General features: G+C 40.9%; 1 protein-coding gene across 2 annotated transcripts in view; it reads right to left on the reverse strand.

Annotated features, from left to right (window-relative positions):
• Window positions 1-884: 884 nt before the first annotated feature.
• The window catches only part of mctp2a (multiple C2 domains, transmembrane 2a), a 40,045-nt gene continuing 18,581 nt past the window's right edge, over window positions 885-22,348 (reverse strand). Inside the window, exons 18-24 of one of the 2 annotated variants that reach the window (XM_058075921.1) lie at window positions 16,642-16,761; window positions 14,505-14,546; window positions 8,152-8,261; window positions 7,961-8,070; window positions 4,755-4,852; window positions 1,492-1,544; window positions 885-1,326 (exon numbers count right to left, since the gene is read on the reverse strand). In XM_058075921.1, the coding sequence (XP_057931904.1) occupies window positions 1,263-1,326; window positions 1,492-1,544; window positions 4,755-4,852; window positions 7,961-8,070; window positions 8,152-8,261; window positions 14,505-14,546; window positions 16,642-16,761 (597 nt within the window). In that variant the 3' untranslated portion in view covers window positions 885-1,262. Of the gene's footprint in view, window positions 1,327-1,491; window positions 1,545-4,754; window positions 4,853-7,960; window positions 8,071-8,151; window positions 8,262-14,504; window positions 14,547-16,641; window positions 16,762-18,019; window positions 18,077-22,348 lie in introns of those variants that run through there. The other variant, XM_058075922.1, reaches the window with a different exon arrangement.

Here is a 22,348-nt window from a genome sequence, read left to right on the forward strand (position 1 = left end):
AACATAACAGAATTGAAATTATTCAGCACTAAATCACAATAGAAGTTATGGGAAGAGTATGATGGGATTACCACCAAGCAGGAAAATATCTTCAACAGAGCACATCTATCCATCCATACTCTCCACATTGCTGCAGTGGTCCCTCTTTTGGAGCCCTCAGTCTCCTCCCGGATAAAAGGTGTCTCCTTCCCATCGTCCAAACTCTGATAAGTAAACACAAGAACAAAACAACACAAAGAGAACAAGCCAATGGTTCGTACTGATATTATATTCCTTAGGCTCCTACATATGCAGGTCGGGACTGGACCACAGTGCTAAATCTGGTTTGGACTATCAGTCTAGATGCACAATAATATCATGGTAGCACCTAATTGGTTACACCTCTTATGGGACACAAGTTGCCAGTGATCTGATTGTACCCCTTCAAGCCCACACCCGAGCACAGCCAAAACCAGGACCCCCGGGCCCCAAACAGAGCCAAGACTGAAGTAGGGGATTGAGCCAGTGTGTGGGATTTAGCTCGTCAGAAGCTCAGGGTCACCTCCACACCCCTTGCTCACTTTGAAATGGACCCCTGGTGGCAGTTCCTGGGAGAGCCAAGTGATGTCTCTATCAGCCTGTCAAAAAGAGATAGCCCGGGGCTCCACCGGGTCCCCCCCGAGCCAATCAAAGTCTTCACAAAGCACAGATGGATGCTCTTTCACCACTGTGCTACTGCTGAGGAGGGGGCTGATGTGCTGTCCCCCCCCCCCCCCCCCCATCAGATATAACCAAACGCACCATCTCACAGGGGGGGCAACGCTAAGATCAGCACTGAGTATGTTTATTTTATATTGTCATTTTTCTCTCTGATAGAAAGAATTGGTGTGACAATTTAGGACAAAAATATCAATTTAATGTCAAACACAAAAACAAAATAAAACATATACAGCAAAAACAGTTTATAAGTGCATAATACTACATTTAAAAATCCTTACCAAAAAAGGACGGTAGTGCAAAAAATACATTCTTCGTGATTATAAAGGCGCCGCCATCTATGCCAACTTTTGGCTTATTATGATAACAGCACATGGATCAAAAGGAAAATATTGCCACAGTTTGTTTTCCATGAATTGTTAAGCTGGCATTAAATTTACCTTGGGGCAAATATCTGAAGCAAAAAAGCAAGCAAACCGGAGGAGATCTAAGGTAAGCCGATGCGCCTCATTCCTCCTCTAAATTACATCTAAAGATGAAGGCAAAGCCTCGCACTGCTTTTTTCTTTACCTCCCGGCTGCTGATTGACGGGGCCATGCACTGCCCTCCTCCTGCTGCTGCTCACACCTCCTGTCAGTCAGGGAGGCAAACACACGAGTCAGAGGGCGACTCGAAGGGTAGGGTGGCTGAGTTGGGGCACTACGGTGGGGGGCACGGGGTCGTGGGTTTGTCAGGTGGACAGGCTCAGTCCCTGCCCAGGAAAGGGAGGCCAGCATCTTATCCGACTAAGCTTACTTTTTCTTGCGTGGCTGGCTCTGGCTGGGTGCTCTCAGTGCGCTGTACTGCACCTGTAAAAACAAACAGGAGTTTGGTGGGAGGCAGGTAATCCGAGCTCAGCGGAGCGCACGGTAATAGCTCCCTTGAGGAGAGCCAGTGCAGGGGAAAAAGCGAGGCGGCCTCGCATGTAATGAATCATTTTTTAAACACGGGAGCAGAGGGAATTAATCACACAGAGGAAGGATTGGAAGAGTCAAGGGTTTTGTACCAATGTTGCCCCCACACCTCCTCCTCCTCCTCACTCTGCACCCCGATCACAATATTGAAAACAGACAACTGCTGAGATGACCTGCCAGGCCAGGAAGGGATTTGCAAGCCGCAACTTTGCGGTCCCAATCCTGGCGGACTTTGCTCGAGTCCATGCAAAACTTAAAGTCACTGTATTAATCCAGAGTTTCATACTTTGGATTTGACTTTGTTCTTAAACAGATGTTTGTGCCACATACAAATGTGCAATTTTCCAAATTGCATTGTTGCCAGCATTAATATATTGGATTTGTATTTGTGAATTTATTAAGATTAAGTGAGCATTTTATTTTAATTAACAATTGCTCATTAATTTTTGAATGACAATTTTTTAGAACAAATACTTAAAATATTTTCTATTACTAAGAACTTTCTATCACTTCTATCACTACTGCAGTATTTTTCAGAAGCAGTTTACAACAGCAGGGCTGCACAGTGGCCGAGTTGTTGAGTCACACAACTAGGAGACCCGGGTTCGATTCCACCCTCGGGCATCTCTGTGTGGACTTGGCATGTTCTCCCACGTTTCCTCCCACATTCCAAAAACATGTTAATTGGCAACTCCAAATTGTCCATAGGTATGAATGTGAGTGTGAATGGTTGTTTGTCTATATGTGCCCTGTGACTGGCTGCCGACCAGCCCAGTGTGTACAGCTGGGATAGGCTCCAGCACGCTTGCTGCCCTCATGAGGATAAGCGGTATAGAAAATGAATTAATGAGTTAACAGCATTTTCTCCCACATAAGAAATGGAACAATGTTCGATTGCAACAGTCCAGTTGTAATCGAATATCCTGAGCATACCATGGCCTGGATGAATAAGAATATTCACAGTCATGGCACAATCAACATTTCACAACCCCCCTTTCATTGTTTTGTGACTTGGTTAAATAAAAATTTGTTCAGTCATATATTTTTATGGTGCTTTTCTTAATATGTTGAAATCTTGTCTTGTCTCGTTCTTGGGGAACCAATTTTGTGCATTGTCCCATCTTGTGAGTTGTGTGTCTACTGACACCCGTATTCATTACACAAGATGTGACCTGAGATTAGTTTAAGGGCAGAGCTGTTGCCTATATTGGCATGTGATTGATATCGTTATCGGACAATATGCTGGTATAGCAAACATTGGTAAAAAATCAATATCAAGTGTCTCAATTTGCACATGTAATTCCTTTCTGAACTCTCTGAGGCTTATTTCGACGTGTTATGTTTTATTCTATTGTACATGGGGCGGTTACCATTAATAAATAGAAGAAACAATTGTATTATATTATACAATTGTATAATTGTATTATATGACATAAATATATGTCTATGTTGAGCAGGGGAGTCCAATGTCCAGCCTGTCCAGCCAGAGCGAAGAAGCTTATACATAAAAATACAGTACATAAAAATATAAAAGTGGCCTCCCGCATCCTTTGATTTTCAGTATGCAGCAAGGAATTCCGAACATGTGTCCAAAGGACCTCTTTTGGAATGCCAAAGATCTACTTTTCATTCACTTGAGACGTGTTTGATTTAGTGGAAAAGTGTTCCTTCAGTTGGTTACACTTGAAACTACTTGAGAAAGTCATTCAAGTTGCCTTTTTGACAAATTCTTTTATGCGCTAAAGAAATTAAACCAAAATTAGTATTTTCTTGAGATTCATAGAATTTGATTCAATTGTGTAGATATTTCCTCAATCCAAAGGCAATGTGATCACAGGGCGAAGTGAAAAAGGAGCGGGCTAAAATGTGCTAACTTGCTTTTGAAGTGTCGCGAGTGTGCGGCAAATCTGTTGAATAAAAGCTTGGGACTTATGCTAATGAGACGGGCACACCACTATTAGAAACAGGAGATGGAGTGTGGGAACAAAGTGGCAGCCTGGTGCATCACAACATGAAACTGTGCTCAGAACTGACAGATGCTTCTCATTTCAGTGTTGTCAGAAGTCCTCGTTTGAGGACGACTTTGTAGATTTGCACGGCCGCTAATTGCCAAGTCACATTTGCAAGAAGGACAGGAGTCTGTTTGCAGCCTTTGTGGTGTTTTTTTGTTTTGTTTTTGCATCCGCACCTATCTGACGATTGTTCTAAGTCAACAAAAACAAAATATGTGCTTTTTTACTTGGGGTCTCCTGGGTATATGATGTTATTTTTTTCCCAAAGCAGCAATGAAACATACTTGGGATGAATGTTAAGGATGTTTTGTTTTGTCTTTTTTATGACTTGGAGCTGTTTTCAAGATGTACTTTCTCCTCTGCAGCACAGTAAAAAGTCCTGTTTCTTTCTGTGGTGTTTCAAAGCTCAAACATTGCATCCCGACGGGGAGGAGGACGGACAAAGGGTTCGGAATCAAAATGCATCCGCCACCTTGTTTTGCCAACTCAAGTCGTCCAAATCTCAAACATGACAGACTCCCGGTGACATCACAGAGAAGTCAGCCTTTGTGTGCCGCAAGAGGACATCAAGAGTGCGGTGTCGGAACAGACACGGGCGAGAGAGTCTCTCTGCCTCCATATTGTCAGGAGTTCCGCGGGGGTGAGCTACCTACCTGGGAGATGAAGGCAGCTGTGTGGCACTTCATTTCCTGGCAGAGTAAATCTCTCCAGTCAGAGGAGCGCTTACTTACGGCACCCTGACAGTCTGAACCAGCTCCGTGATGTCAAAGTCAATGACATTTCGGCCATGGTTAATGTGGAATCATCGTCACTACATTCATCGATTCTAACACCCTGCAGCCACTAAGGCCACGTCACAGTTTTCACTCGGCCACTTGAGTGCCACAGCTCCTCGGCCAGATGGAGCAAATTGGTGGGGCTGCTGTCGACATCGGTGAGGCTGAGGATAATTGGGCGGAGGCGCTGGTCCATTAATAATCACACAAAAGCCAGTGAACATATTTCCAGCACACTTGGGAATTTTCGTACAGCAAATAATACAAACGTCTTGTGGGAATTGCATCCCTTTATGTATGTAAAAATGGGCCCTTACCTTCTGAACATCAGAAGGCATCCTCTTGAGGAAATCCAGCACCTCATTATTGTCAATTGCATATGGGTTGCGCAGCTTCTTGGTAAATTTGTTAACGCCTGTGAAAACAAGAACACATTCCTAAATGGCTGAACAACATGCTTTTCCTCCGTGTATATAGTGTTATAAATACATACACACAAAAATATGTAAGCAACACTTTTGTTTTTGCTACCGTTTGAACACCAAGATCGTAACCTTTTTCTGTGTACACAAAAGGCCTATTTCTCTCTCAAATATTGTTCACAAATCTGTCTAAATCTGTGTTAGTGAGCATTCATAACTTATAGATGTGGCATATCAAGATGCTTAGGGCCGTACAGTCGTTCCTCGTTTATCATTTTTCACAGACCCAACTGGGGTAAGTGAATTTCCACAAAATAGGATTCAGTGTTAATAAATTTAATATTTTTGTACTGAGAGCATGGAAAACATTTTTATGACAGTAAATATGTTTGTTATTATTTGAGCCATCCATCCATCCATTTTCTATACCGCTTATCCTCATGAGGGTCGTGGGCATGCTGGAGCCTATCGCAGCTGTTTTCGGGCGAGACCGGTCACGACTTGCCAGCCAATCACAGGGCACATATAGACCATTCGTATAGACCAACAACCATTCACACTCACATTCATACCTATGGACAATTTGGAGTCGCCAATTAACCTAGCATGTTTTTGGAATGTGGGCCATGTAAACATGAAATAACACTCCTATAGTAACCTGTTTTTCTTTGTTTACACCACATTGCTGTAATGTCTTGTGGCATAGCTGGTGCCTTGTGGCCAAAATACTATATGTAGTGTAAGTATTTCAATATTTTTAAACTAATAAAGGGCCATAGTCATAGTCACATTTTAACATGAAGTTGTATGACATCACCATCATTTCCCGTTTGTCCCGTGAGATCACGTCTGGTCAGATTTCGGGGACGTGGAAAGTAGTTCCGGTTAGTTGACGGGGCCACTTAGGTCAAAACTTTGGTTTCTCAAAACAAGTGTTCAAAAGAGTAATACATTTCGTTGGTATCACTGCCCTCTACTGCCAGCTGTTGGCCACATTTCCATCATCTGTTTCACATTGTTTACAGCTAGGATAGTGAAAGTAAACATGTCTGACTACAAAACAAGTGATCGAGGCATTCCTTTTAGCACAAAGCAAAAGGGATACCTAACTTTGTCAGATGGAGTTACAACCGGCAGAGAGTGAGAGGAGGGACTATACTTTTTTCCATCCTATTTCGATTGCTTTTCAAAGGAGTATAACTACTTACCTGGAACAGCAGCATGTAGGAAGGTAATCCCCCCCTAACAAACCGGAACTATTTTCCTTATCACTGAAATCTGACCAGAACTCAGCTCACTGGACAGCATGGGGGGAAAAGTCACTGTTGATGCAATAGACTACTGATGGGGACGTCCTGGAACAGATTACCTAAATTCCCATCACTTTATATGAACAAATTAGAGGTTCCAGTTTGTAATCTTATCACCGCCAGTACATGTCATCAACAAACTCGGTCCTTGTAGTGTACATATTTATAAGCATAATATAAAAACAGTGTATTGATTACATTTTTCAGACAAGCAACCCTCTGCTTATTCCAGTTTTATCATTTTCCAAGCGCATCTCTGTTTACGCTACACACGGCAACCCACAGTAAGCAAAAAATAAACCACACATCTCAAGGGTTTGGTAATGGGACCATTATACCCACAGCTTGCAACATGCACACAAAGAACCTGAGGACCCCAAAAATGTGCATGCAACTTGAAAGGGTTGCCTTGCAACCAAGGCGATGGGGGTTAACTGGGGGAGGCAGAGCAGTGTCTGAGTCTGCGTGTTTTTGTTTGATATGATAGGATTTTGCTATTGATCGGAAGTAGAACAAGCAGTTGTGGGCTTACAAGTTGGTGCAGGAGAGAGCCTGTTAAGGGTTACACATCTCCCTGACCATTGAGATGTCTATTCTGTATAGCTGCACTAGATAATGAGAGGCTAGACCAGGAACCTGAAGACCGCCCAAGGACATCTTGTGTTATATACAGCTCTACCGCTCGCCTTTGATTTCCCACAAACCCCGGGCCTTAGCCTATGCTGGGCTCCACCGTAGCCAGCCCACACGAAGCCCAGAACACCTCTGCAGACGACTGATCTCATACATGCGCTTGGGTGTCAGGTGTATGGTTGAGAACTTATAACAACTACACGTTATTAAAAGAAGGATGTAAAACTAGATATGCTCAGTAAAGATAAACAAGGACATTAAACACAGGAGGAGTTTGTTTTATAATATAATCTATTATGCTAGCTGATAACTATTTTATGTTGTGGCATGTGGAAACTAAAGATGTTTAAAGATAAACAAAGTTAACTTTGCTTTAAAAAATAACCATTCATTTTCTATGCCGCTTATCGTCACTGAGGTCGCGGGTATGCTGGAGTCTATTCCAACTGACTTCCAGGGACGGGGTACACCCTGGACTGGTCAGTTTTAAAAATATAATTTTCTTTATTTTTCTCAAGTTGCTCCCCTAAAGTGTTATAGTGTCTCCCAGGGAAGAGATACCTGACTGCTGATGTAGCGTATTCCAGTAAACTATACTTTTACATCACTGGAGAAAATTGAGAAAAGGTTACTACACTACCTTTGGACATTGGAACTTTTTGACAAAATGTAAAATTATTCAAATCTAACAATTTCTTAAAATATTTTTTTCACTTACAAATTCAACAAATGAAGACTCAGTTGACCTCAATATTTGTTATTGAATAATTGTGTAGTATTACTGGAAAAGAATGGCTCAGTTATAGTGTCAGTCGAGTGTGTAGAGTGTGTTTGTACAGGACTGTGCAAAAGTACTTTGTTGTGTTAACAATCTGCACTATAATCACAGCAGTCATTTTGACATGGTATAACAATAAATAAAGTAAATAAAAAGCCTCAGTAGGATTATGGCAAATACAAAACATTGTAGAGGTGTGTGGACCATGGGCTAAGGAACAATCCCTTACAGTTGGTGAGGATCTGGATAAAGGTACAAATGCAGGGAAATGTTTTGCCTGTGTACTAATAAGTGACATTTAACAGATTTTTTTGGCCATTGTATAACTGTTAAAACAGCAAATGTAATTGTGCCTTACCATTTTTTACTGGACAACTTACCCCATATAAGCACTATATATCGCAGTGGGATGAAATACAATAGTGATGCGGCTGCAAACAGCACCAAGCAGGCTAGACAAGACATGAACGGAACAGACCAGTTGAATATGCTGTGAAGGAAGAATAAAAAGCATTTGAGGTTGATATTGTCAAAACATTCTTCATGAATAACAATAAAAGGCTCAATTTACTTCTTTACTCGCTCCCCGATGTTTGCAATCTCTTCCAAAATGTTCTGAACGGCCAAGACCACTTCCTGCACCATGTGGATCTTCTCCATTATACCCTTTTTACCCGGTTCCTAAAAAAACAACAAGAAATGCTATGATGAGGTAAACGATTGTGGTTATAGTCAGGCTGCATAGACAAAAACCTTTATTATTAGTACTGTAAAATGATTAAAATGTTTCATCAGATTAATCAGTTTTGAAATTAATTTCCAAGAAATCATAATGTGCATCTGTGTCTGAAATATGTATTATTAAAAGCTCAAAATGAACAGAAAATATAAACAAAGCTAAAAAAAATACCACACATCTGAAAATGTATTTGCATAATGCTAGTTTCTTGAATAGTGAATCACACTGTGTAACCGAGCAATGAGAGGTTGCAGAAAAAGTTGAAATCACATGTTTTTAGTGTATTTATAGCATATTGTACTTCCACATGAAGACTTCCGCAGTGTCCCTGAACACATCATGTAAAGCGTGCCTGGCCAGCAAGGAGAACAAAGTGCTGAGAAAGGAGACGATTATGTAGGTGTCCATTTGTGTGCCTTATACAAACCAAAGTGAGTTTAATGATGTTGTACATTTAATGACAATGCTATTTTGACAGTCCTAGTTATTATATGACAATATAATACACCAATACGATAATTTATATGTACAATAGACATGATGAGCAAACTCCACTATAGATGATGCTTCCGAGTCTGACGCAGACAGATGATGCTTTCGAGTCAGAGGGACATACCATTCCGGCAGCCTCCATAAGCCGTGTGCCAATGTTTCTTTTTTTCATACAAATCTCCCCATCCCTTGTTTAATAACTTAAAAGTATCATAACACTCCCGTCGCATGAGAGATATGCTTTAGCCTTTGTCCAGTACCAGCCGCATCCATATGAATCGTGTCGCAGACGTTATTTACACACTGACATAATAATTGAGTGTCGCAAGGCAATAAGTCAACATGTGTGGGGGGTTGGAGGGTTTGTCTTTGTGATCACTTCAAGGCAAGAAATAACGACCAGTGTGAAGCCTTCCAGAAGGAGAGGAGTACACCGAGATAACTCGCAGCAACGCACACTAAAGAGCCTGAAAAGGCTGACATCAAAAGGAGGAAATAATGACAGGAATGATGACAGAGAGAGAGAAAGAGAGAGGGCGAGAGTATAAGGAGGGTAGCAGTGATGGAGGCTGGAGGATGTCTACAGTATATGTTTATGATACAAGACATGTAAATTGACAGGGTCCAGGCAGGACGCCGCTATCAGACTCAATGAAGCCGCCCATGGGAACACAGTGTCTGAAGGAGGCAGAGACTCCCCACTGTCATGTCCATGCAGGAAGAGAGCCATTCCCACACTAACACATCCTCCCCCGCCGGGCCTGGGATTGCAGTTAGACACTGGAGGCTCGCCACTGTCCAAAAATGGCAAAACGCATCACAAATGCGCTTTGTTTTGGATGAGTATCTCACATTCCCATCAATAGCACTCAGTGTATTTATTACCTTAAGACCAGTTTCCCAAATACTGTGCAGTCTGGTTCACTTTGGTATAATATTGATTTTGTAAAGAGTACCAAATAAGCTAAATTACTACTAAATAACTGCTTGCTAAAGAATGGAGTTAGTAGTAGTCGATTGGTGTGACTTTCCATTGGAGGTGAATAAAGTATCTATTTGTGCAAAACAAGCATTAAGCTTTCAAAAACTGGGGAATTTCTAACTGTAAATTACTTTTCAAGTCACCATCCACCAGCACAGCACTTTACCTTTCAGAGAGGTGGTGTGCAGAACAAATTAGCACATTAGCACATTAGCACAACAAGGTAATCAAATCTTACATCAGTGCTATGCAGGTCAAAACGTATGAATGTAGAATGTAATTCATTCTTACTAAAAACAAATAAATAATAAAGAACTGATCTGCCAACCTTGAAAATAAACAGTATACAGTACAGTATATCATTTAGGTATATCTTTTATCATTCAACCATCATCATATCATTACCAATACAGTATTTAAAAGTTCTATTGTGACCCTGAATTGATTAATTCTATTTCCAGTATTTCCTGTGGAGGAAAATATTATACAATTCTTCATTTCTTTTCATGTTTACTCTTCAACTTGTGACCCAATTACATAATTTAGGAGATGCGACACATAAATTACTTCTAATTTCAAATTTAGCAAGAAATACAACTCTGACAGACAGAGGGAAAAAAGGAGACACATTGGCTTTCATACTTGAAAGAAAGAAAACAGACAAATATATGCACTCTGAAGTATAAATAAATAGGCAGCGGACTGAAGATTATGATTATTATTTTTTTTAAAGTAAAATAAATCACAAACTGCTCCATTTCCTTGGTGACTAGGTATTTGCTGTATTTCTTTCCTGCTTTTATGGGTTAGTACAGGAGAAAACACATACATAATAAAAGATTTGGAAAAAAAAACAGACCCTGGTGAACCATATTATCATCCATCTATTTTCTATGCCGCTTGTCGTCATTAGGGTCACAGGGGTATGCTGGAGCTATACTGACCTCACTGACTTTGGGCGAGAGGCAGAGTACACTCTGGACTGGTCCACCATAAGGTAAAATTATAAAATGCTTGTGATCATGGAGACCCAATTTGATCCTCTGAACAGAAGCAACCACTCTAATTTAGACTCACTTTAATTACAATAAATGGTGCCAGATATGACTATATGATTCCTGACAATAATTAGGAGTACATGCAAATGAAGACACAGCTATTTTGCAGGCTCCTCATCTCCTAAAGCAGCTAAAATGAGTGAAAATGTGCAGCAGTTCTGCAAGTATTGAATGCTGTAGATGATGACAAGGACAGTCTGGCTGTGGTGCTCTAATGATGATTGTAGACTCTGGGCTGAGGGTGGAGCAACCCCCTGGCCCAGTCTAGCACCCCGACAACAACCCCCCCCATCTCACTCCCCTCTGGGAGCAACTGGAGCCGAGACCAGCTCCGTAGGGCCGGGGGGCACGAATGAGCAGTTTCATCTTCCTTGTTCATTTCTATTGGAGATCTATGGACTTGTTTTGCCTCTCTGTTTCTTTCTGTTATGAATAAATACTGTCTGTGTGCACAATTGACATACCTAAGGCCAAAGGGAAGTCACTTTGCCCACACATAATTTGTAAGCTGATTCTTCCCACCCCGAGGACAGATTTGTTCACAGGCAGAGGATCTGTTCTATATTATCCTTCTGTAACACTGTGTTGCCTTTCGTCTCCCTTCAACATCATGCCTTCTCCGACTGCGGTTCACATATTTTCTTCCTCAAGGGGGAAAAAGAGGGAATAAAAAACATATTTGAGTGGTAATCGTAAACTCCTTACAGGGCTTGTATCCCGATGTGAAAGGGGGACTTTGAAGCCATCCAACTTAAAACCGATCACTCTTTAACCCCAAATATTTTAACGCAGACTTTGATAGGAGGTGTAAAGCTACACTTGCTTGATCTAACCGCATGATATCACGCTCTAGTGACAGCAGAGACCATAACACAACTTTCAAATAAGCCACTTTAAATTAAAGCTGACAGCTTAAAACAAACACGAGCGAATGCTTAATTAGTAAATGAAAGGAGATATTTCATTTTTCCCTTGGAGTGTGAAAGGGCTTAAGAGGCTCACGGAAAACATTTCAGAGAGCTTTAAGATGAGAGGGAGAATCTTGCATAGGCATTTCTTAAACTAAACTACAAAGTCCTTGATCAGAAATTGAGGTTCAAGGTGAAGATACGTAATAGTCTCTGAAGCATTGATATTACATTAATTGTGCTGCACTAAATGCCAGACAAAACTATTTTTAGTGCCATGTTCTGGTTACTTTTTCTTCCACTATGTATGTGTAGACATATCATGTGAGTTTCATCATCCTTGCAGACAGAATTTGGTGTCTGTGCCTGCATGTGTTTTTTTTTTTTTCCCCCTCAAAGCCCCGGCGGTCATCACAACAGAATATATTGAGTGCATTATGGATATGAATCCTGGGTCTAGACATGCAGCACAAGGGTCAGCGCTCGCAGGCTTTGCGTTAGTTCCACACTTCATTGCCATAAAGCAATAATACACATCCCTGTTAACTGTCCCTTCCTTATAGAAAACTGGGGGATGAGTGTAATTGAATATGGTGTGCTTTTGGGTAGAGACGCATATAATTTTTCCGTTTTAAGTTTTCAGAGACACTAATAAAGATGGTTCATGATTTTTTTCCACCAAGCTCGCAAGTCCTTTGGGCAAAATGTACAAGTTGTTCAGTTTGGTTGTTAATTTGTTGTGATAGTAAATATCATCCTCTACTATATTCTTTAGACAATAATTATACAAGATATAGCTACGCATTTATTCCTAAAAAAAAAATTTTTTTTTTGAATTTCAGCTTTTAAGGCCCTGTTTAGCCTATTCTGTATAAATGGCACTGAAACAAAAATGGGTGTAACAAAGACAATGTAGACAATTCCTGCTGTCCAAAAACTACTGTCTACAACACAGCGAAGGTCAATAATTGTTGGATTGTGTACAGGTTTGTCAAGCTTACTGTCGTTCGCATTCAAATATCAAATCACTTTTATTTTGTTATATACAGTGTTTGAATCACCAACCTATCATGGTGGCCAGAAAAGCCACATGGGATCGCCCACCAACGGTGCAAGCATAATTGTCCGATGCAATGGACTTTGGGAGGCAGAGGGTTTGAACCTTGTTCTATTCTGGATTTACTGAAGGGGAGAGGCCGCAAGCTCGTGGTGGCTTAATAATAACCCTCCTAAACCGGTGCCTCTGTCTTGGAGTCATCGCTGCTGAACGCAGGGGTCACTTTTCACTGTCATTTGCATATAAGCACCAAACGGCAGTTCAGCATTCGGCCTTCTTGGAGTCAGAGAGGTGCTGGAGAGCATATCAGCTGATGACTCTGTTATTCTCTGGGGAGACTTCAACATCCATGTGGGAAATGGAGGAGCATGAACGGCCTGCCTGATCTGAATCTGTGCGATACATGTTATTGGACTTCTGTGCGAAAAACACTATGTTCTAACATAAAAATGCCCACAAGTGCACTTGACACCAGGACACCCTATCGGCTGCAGGTCTATGATCGACTTTATAGTTGCATCATCAGACCTGCATGTTCTGGACACACAGGTGAAGAGATTGGATGAGCTGGCAACTAATCACCTGGTGATGAGTTGGATTAGATGGTGGGGGTGATGCTGGACAGACATGGGAGACCCAAATATGCAGTGAAGATGTGCTGGGAACGTCTGGCAAAGTCTCCTGTTGGTCGAGTCTTTAACTATCACCTTTGGCAGTGGTTCGCCTGCATCCCGAGGGAGGACAAGGATATCGAGTTCAAATAGGCCGAATTCCATGCCTCCATTGCTGAGGCAGCCGATCTGAACTGTGGCCTCAAAGTGCCAGTATAGTGGAGGTAAGCCCTGAACCCATTACACACCAGAGTTCAGGTCTGCCGCCAAGCTGAAGAAGGAGTCCTATTGAGCATGTTGAAGTTGTTGGGGACAGTCCCCGTGTTGTGATACGTCGTGCAATGAATTACGTTTGTGCCGAGCAGATGCAGGGAGGAAACAATGCTTGTTGTCTAGTTTGCCGACAACAAAGATTCTTTTGCTAGGTAGTTTGATTTTAAACAAGAGTTGTTCATAATGTATAATTTTACATGGAAATTTTTGTTTTGTTACAGTGGTGCATGGATCGTGAGTTTGCTACATCCAAAGTTAAATGTCCATTCATCCCTTTCATTTTTTGAATTTTGCATTGTGCATGTAAATCTATAACTACTCCATGTTCAAAGTGTTTCCGTGTTAACATTTTGTCTGGAACGGGTTAACTACATTTACATTGAAACACTGTTTCAGTATTCAAACAGTTAGTTTTTAGGCTGAGCCTTTGGAACAGATTAACAACAAAAACCGAGGAACTGTCCCAGGTCCCATTCATATCATGAAGGGTGTGTCTGGAAGTTTAAACAGTTAAGTGTTTCTTTGCAAAACCAATGAATGACCTAGCATGCACAATACAGTGTTTTTTGTTGTTTTGGGGGCTTTGTGACATGAATATTGTTTTGGAAAAAAAAAATCCCTTTTTAATGATGTTGTTATGTAAACAGACCTCGGGATAGTACGATAAGAGTAATGTCCAAAAACTGAGAAAATAGTCTGTCTTTCAGGATAAACATTGAACAGACAAAAGAGATTTTAAAAGGCAGTACTTCCTACCAAAACACATTATCCCCTAAAACGTTAGACAGGGACAAGATAAAATACCTTCTCGTCGTCCTCTTCATCCTCACCTATGCTCATGTTCACCTAAGAGAAAATAAAAGGGTAGAGAGACATTCAACCGAATGGTGCATGTGGGCATTGGAGCATTTTTAACAAACACCTAGTAATGAAATTTTCTTTGAGTACATTCACCCCTATTGGGACATGGTTGTTTCCATAGAGACTGCATCACAGGGGTGACCTCGCACAAAAGGCGAGGTGAGAGAGGGCCTTCTTCACAAGAGCATGTCACACAAAAGCAATCTCATTTCTCCCCAACGCAAGCACACAGAAAAACATGAAGAAAAACACACACATACACACACCACACATTTAATTTGGATGTTGTTGCCTATATCACTTTATATCAAGTCAGCCCTGACCCCACTGTGGCGCACACTGTGACATTGCCTGGGAACAGAGCTTTTGTCATTGCCAGCCAGAGGGTCACAAAAAGGGGGTGAGAGGGAGTCTCTGCACTGGATGTGGAGCGTGAGCCCGGGCTTTAACATTGCCCAGGGATACAACTTCTGCCTGCAAGCATACACAGACTCTTTGAAGAGGGGCATCACTTTGGGGAGAATGTGTGAGCCAGGCCAGGCTTGTGGCTGTACGGTGAGAAAGGGCGGGGGGTGGCAGTCGGAAGTGCGAACAGCATTAACCTTCATAGGCCCATGGAGGGCAAACATCAACTCCATAACAGTGGGCATTGTAGAGATTATGTTTTAGGCTACGTTGACACAACAACAAACTAGTGAAGAGCTTTTTTTTGTACAGATGTCAAAATGATCACACAGACCAGACAAAATGTTTAAAAACATGGTGTCATGGCAAGGTGATATCATTTTGTAAAGAAACAATGCGCACAAATTTTAAATATCCTTTGTTTACGCATACTTGAAAGTGATATGTAAATAAAGACTTCAGTAAGTAATGACTCCACTAGAGCACTGTAAATGTACATTTTGCTGGAGAAGCCTTTAGTGATGGTCATTAAAGATGATTTCTGTGATGGACTATGGTGAAAATAAATCAAAGTTGCCCAAAGTCTGGCTTGAGTGCCATTTGTTGCCCGCAAGGCACTTTCTGTTTTGTCACCTGTAACACAAAGCTGAGATTTATGCTGTTTTTTTCATTTTATGCTCATATTCAACTATTGAGCATTTCTATGGACAGTTTTTAAATCACACAAGGCCAATCCGTACCCAGTTCACACCTAAACCCCAGCACATTTGATTAGAGTGAGTGCACCGATTCGTGCCCAGCCATGGCCCACTTTAGGCAGGACAGGGCCAAGGACAAATTCAGAGAGATGTAACATAACCAAGTCATACATGTAGAATAACAGGAATATGATTGCTCCTCACAGGTTACCCATGATAACAAACACAATCCACCATGTTTATATATATATATATATATATATATATATATATATATATATACATATACAAAGACTCAAAATGATCCAAAAGTCCAAACCATAGGATGTGGAAATAAAGACCTGTTATGTAATTAATGCGGTCGCTCCTCTTGCAAGTAATTCACAATAGGTGGCACCTTCAACATTAGGAATAATCTGAATAACTCAAAATAAAACTGGAAATAATTCGCAGAGTTACAGAAATTGCAATAAAAGAGCAGAATTGAAGTGATAGGAGAAGTAAACTCGTCCATTCCAACAGGTGTTACTCAAGGATGTGTTCTGGTTCCTCATTGTGTTCAAAATGTATACTTAAAAATGCCTGTTCTCTGTTCCAACAGAAACACTGATGAGTGATGACAATTTTGGATTTCTTTTAGTGCTTTTTCTCTGTTCATCAACTTACATAAGCCACCCTGCAAGCTTATTTTGAACTAGTTGCACTTCGTATGTTTTTGTGTGCCAACCACATGGAAGTACTGACATCCCACACACATGATTGACACTTTCCCTACCCACACTATAATTTGAATAAATTGCCTCACACGGTCTTTAGTCGTCTTTTTTTTTTATTTATTTATTTTTTTACATCGGACATTCGCATTGCCCTCATAAAGTCTAAATTACGACTTTATGGATATTAATGATAAGCTCACTATAGATTTTTGTATTATCAGTGGTATGAATTGGGCAAACTACAGTGTCAGTTTCACTCACCAGGTCCGGGTTTGACTTGCCGTTCCTTCCACTGAGCTGGAAGTAGTTCCAGCCAATAAGCAGGAGCAGGAAAAGGGGAAGCATGAAGAGCTCCCAGTGCCAAACTGTCACCACAAAGATCTGAGGAGACATGACATGACAGATTAAATGTGATACAGCTCATCACAGTCAAGTACCCTCAAATCCAGGCGGTCCTGTACCCAAAACAATCTATGAAATTGATTTAAGTACATTCTAAATCTCTTGAAAAGCACTACAGTCTGTAAAGCCTTTTGAGAGTTTGGCAAAAGATTATGTCTGAAATTTCAGGGACAACTTTTAATATCTTGAAAATCCTATTTATACACACACAGCAATAGCACTCCCTTCTTGCTGAACAGAAAGTATGACAGATAGGCGCGGTTTACTGTCTTTTTAACTAGCACATCAAATCCTCTTAGAATCAGAGGCGTTGAGGAGCTCTGACGAGGCACATATGGCAAACCGGAGGAGCATTTGCAACGTTTACCCCCTCCGTGGCGATGATACTGACCCCTGGTAGAAATAAGACAGATCATACTGAATGAGTAATCCCTTATAATTCTGTAAAGGAGTGGCGCTAAGCATGCTGCACAACACCGCTGCACTTCACAGCAGAGAACTAATTGGATGGCTGCTTTAAGCCCATTTAGTGACAATCTAATGAGGGTTGCCTCCAACCAAAATTCTCATCAATGTGTGAAGATGATCACACCCAATGCTAGACAGGGACGAGATGGGAAAAAATATTCTCCATATTAAGGTGAAGTCTATATCAGAGTGATGATGCTCCAACTTGTATACTGCAGATACAAATATATATTTAACTATTATTGCACTTTAACATGTATTTGCAATTGTGAACATTCATCCCTTTACTATACCGCTTATGCTCCAAAGGTCGCGAGGTATGCTGGAGCCTATCCCAGCTGTCTGCAGGAGAGAGGCGGGGTACACCCAATCACAGGGCATATATAGACAAACAACCATTCACACTCACATTCATAGCTATGGACAATTTGGAGTCACCAATTAACCTTTTGGAATGTGGGAGGAAACCGGAGTACCCGGAGAAAACGCCTTGCTGTGTGGCCTCCGTGCTAACCACTCGGCCAATTGTGAACATATTGAACACAACAAAAATATAAATATTGCTTTTCCTCCAATACTTAATGAATTGAACTGAATTACGTAAGAAAAAAATGGGTTCACATTGAAGCCAATCAGACTGAACGATGAATGATAATACAGTAATATGGAACCTGGCATTGCGCGAGGCGTTATTAGAACCACACATTAAGTACTTCATGCACACCATAACCCTTGCTATCCAACATACAGTACCTCGGTGTTCCCACTGTCAGCGTCAGTGTGGTGACGTGCGGTTGCTTTTTACATTACAGCAGTGGCTTTCAAACTGGGGGGGATTCAAGTGTGACAAACATGCAAATACAGTCAACAAGGTAGACAGATTACTTCCCCGTTTGACATGGTTGCATGAATCACCAGCTTCACACAGCTCATTAAAAACAATGAAATAATAAAGCCTCAAGGATCATTTACACACAAACACAGTTCAAATACTGTATAGTATAAATATAAGGCAAATAGCCTTTTGAAGATATTGGATTTTTGTAGTGTTCAAAGTAAAATGAAAACATTGTGGAACACACATTACTATCAACTGAGTGAGTAATATATTTATCGATTTATTACTATATATATTTACAGTCTTCTTTCTCTTTTGGCTTTTCCCTTCAGGGGTAAGCAATGCAAGCAATTCACACAGAGTTGGGAGCTCTTTTTAAGCTTTATTGCCAACCTTAACACACAAACAGTAGTACTCAATTTCTCTGTTGCTGTACACACCAACACACAAAACAACACTTTCCCATTATCAGGAGTAATCCACTGTCAAATAAATAAAAAAAATAAATGTAAAAATATAGGGTACTACAATGACTACTACATTTGTTTTTGTAGAAAAACCTTTTAGAAATAAGAATATATAAAATCAATACAAGAATAACTTTTTACATTTAATTAAGGGCAAATGGGAATAAGACAGTGTTGTGATTACTAGTGAAACATTTGCAAAGATAAGTTTATTTCTAAGCCTCTATGTTAAACCCACGCAATCCTAGCACAGTGCATGCAAGGCTCAAAGAGCTGGAGGCTGCTCCAAGTACGAACAATATGTTTGCGTTAAGCAGGATGTGAACCACTGAGCTTCAGGCCTCAATAGTGGGGCATGTAAACAGCAGATTGTTTGTGTCACACTATAACCACGCATGAGTGTGTGCACGTTTGCTCCTGGGGGTCAGTCTACCTACTGCCACACCAATGAGTAATGCAGACAAATGCCCCGAGCTGTACCACTTACGGCACATACGGCATATACTGCACTTACGGCAACAAAGTAGCACAAGAAAAGGGTTAAAAAAAAAAAAAAAAGGTAAACAATGAATATGCATGATGTACAGAGGTAGCTGCAGCACATCCTCGTCTACGTTATGAATAACCTACGTCATTGTGTTGTCACCTCAGCTCCCATGAGGCGCTTCGAGAGCGATGCTCCCCTCACCCCTGAGGAATTCAGCTGGCTGGTGGACAGGTAGCTTGTCATATTGCACGTATTCTCATAAAAAAAAGGAAAAGGAGAGGGAGGAAATGTGCAGAGAAACTGACACAAGCCCAGCAGGAATGTTGAACTTTCTTGCCCTCCCTACGAAAGCTGCTACATTAACCACTAAAAGTCTAATTGCCTGGTCTCCGTCTTCCTGCGCAAGTCAACAGAGGGAGCCAATTCATTTCCGCCCGAGGGAGTCGGCACAGCGAATCTGTCACAGGTATTCATAATCGCCCACTAATGCAAATTTCTGCTCGCCGTATTCTGGCTCAGTGGACAAGATAAAAGCCTACAGAAATACAATGCCTGGTGTCTAAAAGTGAATGCCTAAATGAGGGTAGAAACCAAAACTGTCAGAAATATCTTCTCAATTCCTCCCTCACGGTATGTCAGCCCATGTGTTCAGCATTTACGCTTTTTTTTTCACATCTAAAGACGACGCACAAAGTGAAACATCTGGAAAAAAAAAGTCTTGGATTCTTTCACTAGGTTATACCAAAGTAATGAGCGGAGGCATAACAGTACTTTCCCCTTTTCTCGTCACATCCTCTTCTTGCTAGAGAGGAGATTGGACTAATTCCCCAACTAAATTACTTACGTTTTATTAGCAACCAGCTGAGTGATTGCTGGACATATTGGACAAAGTGCACCTTAATCCGCATTTTTAATTGCCATCAAACATGAGTTGGGGTTGCCTGCGCTTTTTTTTACTCTTTTTCCTTCCATCAACAAATTACACCAAGCAAGTGAAACCTCGACCTTTCTAAACATGACAGATATTTCAAAAACCAACATTTATTTCAGTAAAATAATGCATAATGCAATTCACAAAAAAAAGCTCTGAGAAAAATGATGTACCTACGCACACAGCAGAACTGGATAACAAATGGCTTGTAATTGAACAAGTGTTAGTCTATATGTTAGGGGGAGGAGTGACTGTAATGCTGGAAAACCTCCCTTGACAAACACCATTTAGCTGAAAAATAGCAGTATGATTACACGCAGGGTGCCGAGGGAAGCGAGAACCAATACATAAATAAAACTATTAGCACACATTGGTGTATATATGATGGAGATGCACTCTTCTTAGCCACCTGTAAGCACTTGCAGAAGAGGCCAAAGCCTGGGCAGAGCAAATCTGCCAGCAGGGTTAAGAACAGCCTGACAGATTTGTTTTATAGTGCCATTAATATGATTCCACTAAATGCACCATGGAGCCACCTCCCCTTTTTCGGCCGGGGCAGCATCCGGCACCTAATAATAAACCACTCAGCGATTAAAAGTGTGAATAAAACAACTTAAAGCTGAGCAAGCACGGCAGCTCCTGCACCCCCACGCTCTCCCAGGAGGGTGGATAAGAGATCGTAGCTGCAACAAAGGGACAAAGACATCCTCCGTAAGAGATTGTGACATCCTCTAAATTGATTAACAAGAGAAAGAGGAGGGAGGGCAGCTACCAGTTTAGCCACCCAAACTAGTGACTGGCAGGCGTAGAACCAGACTTGGCAAAGGCTTCCTTTTACACGGCTGACTATAAGCAGTCACAGTAAAGGCAATAACATGCATATTGATATCGAGCAGATGAGACAAATGATAGCAATGTCACAATACACTTAAAATATCTGCATTATGCAACCTGACCAGTGAAAAAAAAAGAATGCTGCCTTTTTGTAGGTACTTTGGAAATACATCAAAACCACATTTAATTTTGCATCGATTTTGAAAAAATGTTTGCAGGAGAACTTGCGTCAAACAACCTTGAAATACACACACTAAAAATATTGTGCACAGTGTTTAGGTTTTGCTTTAGTTTAAAATTTGTCTTTCCAGGAGAGCCGTCCTTTTCTCGCTTCGCTGTCTGTGCGGACAGCACCAACAAGCAATAAAATCAACCCACCAATATTCCACCATCTGGGACAATCTGAAAGCCAGAACAAGAGTGGGACATCATCGGTGTGAAAAGGAATAGCGGGAAGCTGGAACAAGGGTTTGCAGTTTAAAGGAAAGGAGGAAAACTGCACTTTTGGGGGAATTTTGACATAATCTACAATCCGTATGTGAGACAAGAACAAACGTCTTTCTCTTTTCTGTGTGTTGTAAAGATATAAAAACATATAAAAAAGAAGCAGCTTAATGCACATAATGGGACACACACATTACACCTATAAAGTATGTTATTGAAAGACTGCCAAAAACCTGCCACAAGGATTTAAGGTTTTATATTTACCATACTTTGGCCAATATGAGCATTACCAAAACATTCTTCCTAGTCGCATTGATTTCACATAGTGTACAAATACTGCATACTATTAAAAAAATTACTGACACAAGAGTACACACTTTGTTAAAAAGTGTAAAGCGTACAAAACTGGATGTAAAAAATGACAATGGAAAATGTATCAAAACAAATAAACTGAATTTGGGGAAAAAATGAAAGTTATTTCATAGAGCCCTATAAATGGTTATTCTGCAAGGGGTCAGATTTTGTTTCATTTCTGTGTTAAAGATGTAAGGGATGCTTGTAGTGTAGTTTTTCTTCAATTGAAATTTTGTGACCTCCACGATTGGTGGGCAACAAATGAAAATAAATGATAAATAAATAAATGAGAATATCAACAATCAGTTTCTTTACAGATTTTATGAGCGTGTAAGAAGCTGTGACATCTTGGCTGTGATTTCATTTCTTCTTGTGCAATTCCACACTGCTTGGAAAGCTAAACAAAGCGAGAAGAGCGTCGAGTGGCATTACGAGGGTCAGTCAGGGGCGGCGTGGCCGGGTGCCAGATTACGTGAGTATATAGTGAAAGACTAACTAAGGGTGTGTGAGGAAGTGGTGTAGATACAACTATATGTGTATGTGGATTGCATGGTGTTTTACAGAGTCAATAATACTTAATTAAATCACAAATCAAGTGAAATGCAAAAAGAAACAAATTAATAATGAATAAAATCAGCATGAACAGTAGCAGCTCTCAAAACAGATTCAATGGTGGAGGGCTGGTGCCGGGAAAGGGGAGCAGCGGGCTCTCGAGCAGCTGTAAACGCAGAGCAATGAGACAT

Source organism: Doryrhamphus excisus, chromosome 6 (assembly GCF_030265055.1).
Source record: "Doryrhamphus excisus isolate RoL2022-K1 chromosome 6, RoL_Dexc_1.0, whole genome shotgun sequence".
NCBI lineage: Eukaryota > Metazoa > Chordata > Actinopteri > Syngnathiformes > Syngnathidae > Doryrhamphus > Doryrhamphus excisus.